Source organism: Delphinapterus leucas, chromosome 3, assembly GCF_059928025.1.
Source record: "Delphinapterus leucas isolate spDelLeu-1000000601 "Yukka" chromosome 3, BTC_Dleu_Yukka2, whole genome shotgun sequence".
Lineage (NCBI taxonomy): Eukaryota > Metazoa > Chordata > Mammalia > Artiodactyla > Monodontidae > Delphinapterus > Delphinapterus leucas.
The window spans coordinates 125856121-125867436 of NC_143131.1; the positions used below are offsets into that span (position 1 = coordinate 125856121).

Below are 11316 nucleotides of genomic sequence, written 5' to 3' on the forward strand. Positions count from 1 at the left end.
TCATGGTTCTCTAGAAGGAGAAGCCCATTTGGGGATTAAATGAGAGGAAACACCAGTGAGAGGAAATGAAGTGGGAAGTAGGAAGGCTGGCTGAACCTTGAGACTGGGAACTCCCTCGGGGGAATGAGGCAGCAAGGGAGGTTAGGTGGAAGTGTCCTAGCATGCCCTGCTCTCTAAGGAAAGTTTGGAGTCTTGTCAAGGAGATCAGGGGGCAAAATGGACCACTGGAGGAGTTCCTTTCTAGCATAAATTGCCCATTGTGATGGATTTAAATTTCTGAAGTCAGTGGTTTTTCTTGCTCAGTTATGCTCCCTGTAGCTTGGAGCTACATCATAGAGGTTCTCATTCAGCCTCTGGAGTTAAGAATTACATTATATCGGTCAGCAGACTTCCATTAGTAAGTCACAGCAATTAAATCAAGTTAAAGTAATTGATTTATACAGTTGGGTAACATCCAACAGGGATGGATAAACTTCGAGTTCAAATGAAAACTACTTTTAGGAATGAGACTTAAGGGAAAGGTACCAGTGTGTTTCTTTGGCTTTAACAGAGAAAGTACAGTTATTTTCCATCTATACTGTGACCTGGCTATCAGAAAAATGGAGGTTCCTATAATTTTGTGATTGTTTCTTCATTATTTTGGATGAGCCAATATTTAGTCTTGTGTTCTTACAGCTTTTCACTGCAGAAAACACATTTATTGGAGTACGTTCGGCCATTCGTTGCACAGATTGGGTCCATTTCTCTGGTGCAAAAATGTAACTGATCCACATACACGTTACATTCTGGCTGTTAAACAGACAACATAAAATTTTTCAGATAATAAACTTTTTGAATAAAATATTTTTTATTCCTAATACAAAATGGTATGCATCAAAATGGAATATATTCTATAGTCTATATTGAGGTTTAAAAATAGACATAAGTCATGCACAGAGACATAAAAATATATTGATATATTTTTGCAACCCCAATATTTTTTGTATTTTTTAAAAACATACAAATGGCTAAATGCATTTTAATAATTTAGCCACTCTGCCCCTACTTCACCTCATACATGGATCAGATTTTCACCATTATCTCATACCACAAAAAATTATAAAAGTGAATTTGTTATAATTCTTCTGTTTTCCTCAATAGTTTCACTAATAGATAATCTGATAGTTTCAGATTATCACCGTATATGTATGTGTTCATATATATGTTTGTATATGTGTAGTTAACCATATACGTGTATATATATAATTTGTGTAGTGATGGCAGTGTTGGTAATTTACATAAATAAACAATAGCGTGTGTATCCTTACATGATCTGCTTTTTAGGCATCTTTAAAAATGTTTGTTTAGATGTTTAGAAATACAGTTGATTTTCTTCACCTCTATGTAATATTCCAATCTGTGATTTTATGAAAATTATTTTATATTCCTGTAAGTGGAAAATTAGGTTTTTTTAAAATAAATATCTGTTTGAGTCCCTGCTTTCAATTTTATTTTATTTATTTTTTAAAATTTTCTTTATTTTTGGCTGCATTGGGTCTTCGTTGCTGTGTGCAGGCTTTCTCTAGCTGCAGCAAGCAGGGGCTACTCATTGCATTGGCTTCTCTTGTTGTGGTGCACAAGCTCTAGGTGCACAGGCTTCAGTAGTTGTGGCTCGTAGGCTCTAGAGCACAGGCTCAGTAGTTGTGGCACACGGGCTTAGCTGCTCCGCGGCACATGGGATCTTCCCGGACCAGGGCTTGAACCCGTGTTCCCTGCATTGACAGGTGGATTCTTAACCACTGCACCACCAGGGAAGCCCAAAATTAGTTGTTGTTGTTTTTTGCGGTACGCGGGCCTCTCACTGTTGTGGCCTCTCCCGTTGCGGAGCACAGGCTCCGGACGCACAGGCTCAGTGGCCATGGCTCACGGGCCCAGCCGCTCCACGGCATGTGAGATCTTCCTGGACCGGGGCACGAACCCGTGTCCCCTGCATCAGCAGGTGGACTCTCAACCACTGTGCCACCAGGGAAGCCCCCTAAATTAGTTTTATTTAATCCTCTTCTTTTTCTAGGGTGAACAATTCCACTTTAAACTGTTTTTTGATGCCTGTATATAACAAGGTTTAGGCTCAATAATAAAACTGTGAATAATGGGATACTTTTACCTTGTCTGAAATGACGGATGGTTTTATATAGCTGGCAAGATTCTATTTCTTGAACTTAGTGTAAGAATGACACTTTATCTTACTTTTTGAAGGACTATTCTGTTATAGATATTTTTGATAAAATTTGCTGTTAAAACTTAAAATATAAAAAAAATTAAAAGTTTACCTTTTTCAATTCCCACATTAATCAGTATGAACTTACAGTTTCACGTGTCTCTCTTAAGGGTACAAAAGCAGTTTCTGCAACCATCACACAAAAGGTAAATTGAAAAGAAGAAGATGAACAGGGGAAAACAATGTCTCTGGTGGGAAGTACCCACATCTATGCAAATCACCTACTCAAACACAGCAAGTAATGAGGTGAGGCTTTTGTGGTAGTATCAAAATAATCATCTCACAAAATAACTTCAAATCTGGAAATAGAATTCTAAATTCATCTCACTCTGAAAAATAACTTTAAGTATGGCTTAATAATCACCAAACCCTGCTGTGGAGATACCACTTTTTTTCATTTTTATAAATAGAGACATCCTAGTCAGAGAAGACAATGCCTTGCTTAAGGCCACTTAATATGAAGAAGTTAATTACTACTTAGTATTCAACTCGAGTATCATGGATCTCTCTAATATCTCACAGCTACTTTACTCTGAAATTCATGGGCCATCTTGTGCTTTAAGAAAGATAAGTTTTCAGCAGAGGGATCAATTACTTCTCTCCTTACACAAAGCCTTGACTTTAGTGGACTCAGAGCTGGCAAACAACAAATAGGATTGTCAAGGATACCAGATCTAGAGGACTTTTTTACTGCCCACACTCTGCATTTAGCAACGATGAAATCTGACCTCCAAAAAGGGGGAAAATCAGGAAAATATCTTTAATCATAAATAAACAAACAACTAAATTTTACTGCTCATTCTAACCCCCTCTGTCTCTACCTTTCTAAGGTGGGAAATGAGAAAAAGCAATCTACTGATGTAATTTTTAAATAGGTATTTGTAACATTTCATTTTGCCTGTTTAAGTATTACATACCCAACAGCAATCTCCTTCATTCCTAGATAATAGCAGTTGTTTCCTACATTTCCTAAAATATGTTAGTTGCTTCATCCAGGTCTGAAAATTTTACTCACCAAAATAAAGAGGAAATGCCAAGCCAATAATGAAAATAACTTTGATCCATGATGAGAAGAGAGACATGTTATCAAGTCTGTAGAATAAATGCATAGGAATGCTTATAACACATGGCACAGGGACAAATTGCCCATTTCCAAATGAAAGTTTCTTACAGCTAAGGGAACTGCCCCCCTCTCCTAGGTTTGTAATTATGCTGGGAATCTTCCCCCCAACCCACAGGACACACATGTGAACAGAAGGCCTTGTAGAAGACTTGAGAGAAACACTAGGACAAGTTCTCTTTGCCCATTTAAGGAAGAGTGGCTTACTCTCCCAACCCTTGGCTCGGCCAAGGAGCCTGGCTGCATTTAAAGAAATATGCACTTTGGAATTTCAGTTTTTCCTCAGAAAACAGAAATAGTTATTTCAGGAAGGACTGACCTGCAGCAGTCCTCACAGCAATGTGACACACCAGGGCTACCTCCACAGCATCCCCACCTGACCTACCTGAAACAGAGAAGGCAGTGGAGAGTGAGGTCTGCAGCTCCAGGGACTGTGCCTGTTTTGATTCCCTTTCCTTCTCAACCACTTCCCCCAGCTGAAGAGTCTCCTTTATTGGACTGTTGGTGACCAGCCTGGTGGGGTAAAACAGATGGCCCCCAGCAGATAAGACCCTGAGGTTTTCTGTGTTCTTCCTCACGAAGATCTCACACAGATCATCTCTCAGCAGGGGTTTGGGACAATTTTATCTGATGAACACATGTATGAGGAAGGTGACAACAATTCTTTGAAACTCTAAGGTACAGAAGAGATGGGAAGCTTTCCGAGTTCCTGAGTTGAAAAGAAAGGATAATCAAAACAAGAAAGAAAAGAATGAGTTTGGGGAACTATAATTAGATACATACCTACACCCTTAGTATTTTGAAGGACAGTAGAAGTCCATTAGACTCAATGGGAGATTTGATTTTTATTAAACTTTTTATCTTGAGTTGAATGGAGATTCTCATCAAGCCGTAAGCACTAATGCGGAGAGTTCTTGTGTTCCTTTTAATCAATTTCCCCCACTGAGAACATCTTGTAAAATTATGGTACAAATTCACAACCAAGAATGCTCAAAAAGACTGTCAGGGCAACCAGCTATGGAAACCTGAGGTAGAGGACAGAATGTGAATATTAAGAAGAGAAAGAAGGCTTGGGAATGAAATTGAGACCACAGGGGACAATGCTCTCAACTATATGATGAATAATTTGATCTTTACCTCAAAGTAAAGTGGGAAACTGTGTAGGGTTGGAAGTAGTAGGAAGGGGTATATAATATGAGCTATTTAATTAATCTGCTTCACAGTCTGACTCTGTGGGAAGAACTTTGGCAAATGAAAGTCCTGAGTTCAAATGCCATCTACCACTGAGTAACCTTGAGACAATATTCAGACTTTCTAATCCACTATTTCCTAATTTTAAATGTGGGAATAATTTCTGTCTCAATGATTTGCCATAAACATTAGGGATAAAATATTAAAACAGGATGCACTTAAAGTTGTGCTAGATTACATTTGTCACCCTAACCGAACCTTTTTTTTTTTTTTTTTTTCAGTGAAGAAAGCCAAGATTGAGAAAAGAACCTTTGAGTCTAGCACTGTTCCATGCCAATTTAATGGGAGGATACAAAATCTGGTAAGTGCTAAAATTTTTCCTTTATTATAGGAAGTTATTATCATGCTTTCGCTAGATTTTGAATTATTTACATAGATACCATCAGAGACATCTGTGCAGATAATCCTTCTGGCACACAACCTTGGAGGGTAAAATTAAACTGAAGTTTAGAGTTGAAGTGATTGTACAGTCCTTGAATCCCACAACACTGGATTTTTTCTCTTATGTGCATCCATTAGCAGAGATTAAGAGCAGGAGACACTGCCTATGAGATACAACAGGCCATGAGGTTTCTAAATTAACCATGAAAGGGAATGTTAGATGTGTGGGTTATTTGATGCATATTTTTTCTGAAAATGTTTAATGTGCATAAATACATTTATACTGTAAAGTTACAGATATTTAATATACAACTATACTAAAATCACATATAAATATATGCATGTGTATATATGCAGATATATGCATGTGTATATATGTCTATATATGTATGTATATAATTCTATATATTCACAAATATACTAACATTTACATGTAATAACACATATATATGTAATAACATTAACAATATAGACACACATATATATATATACACACACAGAGCATATAGATATACATAGATATCTATATATGTAAGTTATCTAAGTGAGCCCTAAATGTCATCACAAGTATCCTCATAAAAGGGAGACTGAAGAAGATTTGATGCAGACACACAAAGAAGGCCAAATGAAGATGGAGTTAAGAGAGATCTGAAGATGCTGGCCCTAAAGATGACTGATGATAAATAGATAGATAAAAATAGAGACAGAAGAATAAAATCAAGACATTTCTCTGTAACTCAGTTTTTCATTTAACAATCAATGGTATATTTTCATATAAGCATATACAAATACACAATTCCTTTTAAGTTATTCTTGCTACCAGTGTTGTAATGAACATGGTGTGCAGGTCACTACATGCTCATTCAATCAGTTCTATATTTTTAGTAGTTGCATTGTTGAGTCACATAATATGTGCAGTTTAAATTTTAAAGATAAGACCAGTTTACTTCCTGAAAGCCTTATATCATCTTACTATGAAAAAGACAGATTACAAGTATGGTTGGTTCTCTGTATCTCACCAAATGAGTGTCATCTGAAATATTCATGTTTTCACACTCACAGTTAAATATATACAAAAATATAAAATGTATATATTTGGATGATTTTGTTCAGTGACAAAATTTCTCCATCTGGGAATAAGCTGAAATTGTTTATTAAATAAGTTAATGAAGTCATAATTTCTATTTTTTTACTTTTAAGAATTTTCATCTACAAACATGGTTTAACTTCCAAATTATTTAAGTGCTGAATATATGAAGAAAATATTCCTCTCTAATTAACACAATTCATAGTTATGTTCTGTAAATGAGAAATTTGGAAATCTTTGGAGAAACTTCCTGTTATATATACATATACAAATGGAACAGCTTATTTGAAGTGGTGATGGGTGAACTTTGGTTACCCGGCCTCTTTTGTCTATTTAGAGTTAACTCTAGCTGGAGAACGCTGAACTACATGTCTATGTTTCCTCTCTAATATTCCAAAGTTTATGGTGCTTAGGAGATCCTGTTAGATGATCCCTGAGCACAAGATAATGCAGTCTGTTTTACACTGTCACAAGGTTCCCCTGCCCCAAATATATATTCCATTTTTACTGAGTATGACATAACAGGCATACCTTGGAGATACGGAAGGGTTTGGTTCCAGACTGCTGAAACAAAGTGAATATTGCAATGAAATAAGTAACACAAATTTTTTCGTTTCCCAATGCAAATAAAAATTAGGTTTACACTATACATATGTAGCCTATTAAGTGTGCATAGCACTGTGTCTTAGAAACAATGTGCATGCCTTAATTTAAAAATACTTTATTGCCAAAATATGCTAACCATTATCTGACAACACAGGGTTGCCACAAACCTTCAATTTTCAAAAAACACAGTATCTGAAAAGTACAATAAAGGAAAGCATGACAAAAGACTAATGAACATAGATGAAACAGTCCCCAACAAAATATTAGCAAACCTAATTCAACAGTATGTTAAAAGGATCATACAACATGATCCAGTGAGATTCATCCCAGGGATACAAGGATGGTTCAATTTCCAGAAATCAAACAATATGATACACGACACTAACAAACTGAAGAATAAACGTTATAATGATTATCTCAATAGATGCAGAAAAAGCTTTTGACAAAATTCAACATCCATTTGTGATAAAAAAGTGAGTATAGACAGAACACACCTCAACATAGTAAATGCTATCTATGACAAGCCCACAGCTAACATTATACTCAATGGTGAAAAGTCAAAAGCATTTCCTACAAGATCAGGAAAAAGACAAAGATGCCCACTCTTGCCACTTTTATTCAACATAGTATTGGAAGTCTAGCTGCAGCCATCAGAAAAGAAAAAGAAATAAAAGGAATCAAAATTGGAAAGGAAGAAGTAAAACTGTCACTGACTGTAGATGACATGATACTATACACAGAAAATCTTAAAGATGCCACCAAAAAAACTACTAAAGCTCAGCAATGAATTCAGCAAAGTTGGAAAATACAAAATTAATATACAGAAATCTATTGCATTTCTATATACTAACAATGAACTATTAGAAAAGAAAATTAAGAAATGAACACCATTAAGAGACTAAGAAAACAATTGCATCAAAAAAATAAAATACCTAGGAATAAAAAGACCTGCACCCATAAAATATAAGACACTGGATGAAAGAAGTTGACAATGACACAAACAGATGGAAAGCTTTGCTGTGATGGAAAGATTTACCATGTTCATGGATTTGAAGAATTAACATTATTAAAATGATCATAGTACCCAAGACAATCTACAGATTCAGTGCCAAAACACCAAAGGCATTTTTCACAGAACTAGAACAAACAGTCCTAGAATTTGTATGGAAACACAAAAGACCCTGAATAGCCAAAACAATCTTGAGAAAGAAGAACAAAGCTGGAGGTATCACACGCCCTGATTTCAAACTATACTACAAAGCACCATGATCAAAACAGTATGGTACTGGCATGAAAACTGACACATAGATCAGTGGAGCAAAATAAGACCCCAAAAATGAACCCATACTTATATGGGCAATTTATCTACAACAAAGGAGGCAAGAATATACAATGCAGAAAAGACAGCCTCTTCCATAAATGATGTTAGGAAAATTGGACAACTACACACATAAGGATCAAACTGGACTCTTCTCTCACACCAGGCACAAAAATAAATTCAAAATGGATTAAAGATTTAAATGTTAAGACCTAAAACCATAAAACTTTTTGAAGAAAACATAAGCAGTACACTCTTTGACATAAGTCTTAGCAATTTTGTTTTTGGATATGTCTCCTCAGGCAAGGAAGACAAAAGCAAAAACACCCAAATGGGACTACATCAAACTAAAAAGCTTTTGGACAGTGAAGGAAACTATCAACAAATCTAAAAGGCTGCCTACTGAATGTGGGAAGATATGTGCAAACTTATTTCTCACAAGGGGTTAATATCCAAAATATACAAAAAACTCATATAACTCAGTATGAGAAAAACAAACAACCCAATTAAAAATTGGGCAGAGGACCTGAACAGACATGTTTCCAAAGAAGACCTACAGATGGCCAACAGGCACATGAAAAGATGCTCAACATCACTAATCATCAGGGAAATGCAAATCAAAACCAAAATGATATATCACCTCATATCTGTCAGAATGGCTACTATCAGAAAGACAACAAATAACAAATGTTGGCAAGGATGTGGACAAAGGGGGACCCTCATGCACTGTTGGTGAGAATGTAAATTGGTGACGTCTCAATGGAAAACAGTATGGAGATTCCTCAAAAATTAAAAAAAAGAACTACCATATGATCCAGCAATTCTACTCCTGGGTATTTATGCAAAAAAAAAAAAAAAAAGGAAAAAAGAAACACTAAGTTGAAAATATAGATTCACCCCTATATTCATTCCAACATTATTTACAGTAACCAACATACAGAAGCAACTTAAGTGCCCAATCAATAGATGAATGTATAAAGAAGATGTGATAGTGATACACACACACACACACACACCAGAGTATTATTTAGCTATAACAAAGAACAAAATCTTGCAATTTGCAGCAACATGGATGAACCTAGAGGGTATTATGCTAATTGAAATAATTCAGACAGAAAAAGACAAATACTATATGATTTCACTTATACGTACAATCTAAAAAACAAAAACAAATGAAACGAAACACAACTAAACAGAAACAGAGTCACAGATACAGAGAACAAACCAGTAGTTGTCAGATGTCAGAGGGGAGGGGGTTGGGGGCCGAAGAGAAATAGGGGAGAGAGATTAAGAGGTACAAACTTTCAGTTACAAAATAAATCAATCACAGCTATGAAATGTACAGTGTGGGGAATCCAGTCAATAATTATGCAATATCTTTGTGTGGTGACAGAAGACAATTAGATTTATCATGGTGATCATTTTGAAATGTACAGAAATATAGAATCACTATGTGTGTACCAGGAACCAACACAGTGTTGTAGGTCAATTATACTTCAAAAACAAACTCATGGAAAAAGAGATCAGATTTGTGGTTACCAAAGATGGGGGGTGAGGAGAGATGGAATTGTATGAAAGTAGTTGAAAGGTAAAAACTTCCAGTTATAAGATAAATAAGTACTAGGCTTGCAATGAACAACATGTTAAATATAATTAACACTGCTGAGCATTATATATGAAAGTTAAAAGAGTAAATCCTAAGAGTTCTCATCACAAGAAAAAATTTTTTTCTATTTCTCTAATTTTGTATCTGTATGGGATGATGGATGTTCACTAAACTTACTATAACTGTTTCATGATATATGTAAGTCAAATCATTACGCTGTACATCTTAAACTTACACAGTGCTGTATGTCGATTATATCTCAATAAAACTGGAAGAGAAAAAAGAGGTATGCAGTAACAATTGTTGGTGAGGATGTGGAGGAAACGGAATTCTCATACATTACTGGTGGGAATGGTTAAGAAGATACAGCCACTTTGAAAAATACACTGATAGGTTCTGGAAGAGCGCAAGATAAACCTACCATACAAAGCATCCATTCTGCTCTTGGGTGTTTAACCAAGAAAAAAATGAAAAGAAAAAAAGACTTGTATAGTAATGTTCATAGCACCATTTTTCTTAATAATCAAAAAGTGGCAACAATTCCAGTGTTCATAACCTAGTGAAAAAGTAAAACAAAACATGGTATATCAATACAAAATGGAATACTACTGAACATTAAAAAGTAATGAACTACTGATGTATACGCTACAGTGTGAATGAACCACAAAAACCTGTAAAATGAAAGAAGCAGATATAAAAACAACATACTGTTTCATTGTCTTTAAGAAAATGTCTAGAAAAGGTAAAACAAGAGAATACAATGTAGATGAGTAGTTGCCTTGGGTTGGGGGTAGGAAGAGGGCATGACCTCCAAAGGATGAGAGGCACATATTTGGGGGTGATGTAAACACTCTAAACTTTAATTGTGGTGATGGTTGCTTATCTCTCTCCCTCTCTCTCTCTCCCTCTCTCTATATATATTTCAATTATTACATCATGTCTAAAACTGATTAATTTTGGGCATGTAATTACAACAATAAACTGGTTTTTAAAAAGAATAAAATTTCAAGCTTTGTATTCAAACTCTCTTTACCAAAAGGTCAGGTTTAAAATATTGTAAGATTTCCTGTGTCTCATTTTCATTATATGTAAAATAGAGAGCTGATGTCTACCTAATGTGATTCTTAGAAGAACTGAGTTAGGTAACATGTAGAAAACTGTTTCACAGAGCTTTTGAGGAGAACAGTCATGCAAAAAGGAGGATTTCCATTCGTTAGTGGATAATAACTTTAATCGATAACATTTAAATTCCTAGATGATAAGTAAAAGCAGAGCTGATCATTGTTATCTTATTTCTCACATCTAAATAGGGCTTGACACATAGACCTTTATTTATGTGGAATTTTAAAAAAAAGAATACATAAATGAATACACATGTTCACTGAAGAACTTTTTCACAAAGTCCTCTGCAAAGAAAAAGTGCTGCAATTGGCCGAAAGCATTTTTATAATGTTGCTCTACAAATTAACATTCTAATGGATACTTTCCTTAAGAGGGATATTTGAGATTTTAAATGATTTAATAGCTCCCACACTGATTACTCTTTAGATGTAAAAGTATCTATTGATAAGAACAGCATGCCTAGCATAGCATATGTCATAGATTCCCAGTTGTCATTCAACAGTCAACCTACATTTCTGCCACTACATTCAAGGTCTGAATGATCCTTTGGGCACACAACTAAAGCCTG

General features: G+C 35.3%; 1 protein-coding gene across 2 annotated transcripts in view; it reads right to left on the reverse strand.

Annotated features, from left to right (window-relative positions):
- Window positions 1–3870, reverse strand: part of LOC149749685 (sperm-associated acrosin inhibitor-like) — a 31519-nt gene extending 27649 nt beyond the window's left edge. Inside the window, exons 1-4 of one of the 2 annotated variants that reach the window (XM_089909476.1) lie at window positions 3763–3870; window positions 3273–3349; window positions 2346–2383; window positions 674–789 (exon numbers count right to left, since the gene is read on the reverse strand). In XM_089909476.1, coding sequence (XP_089765602.1) covers window positions 674–789; window positions 2346–2383; window positions 3273–3339 — 221 coding nt within the window. In that variant the 5' untranslated portion in view covers window positions 3340–3349; window positions 3763–3870. Of the gene's footprint in view, window positions 1–673; window positions 790–2345; window positions 2384–3272; window positions 3681–3762 lie in introns of those variants that run through there. The other variant, XM_089909475.1, reaches the window with a different exon arrangement.
- Window positions 3871–11316: the final 7446 nt, after the last annotated feature.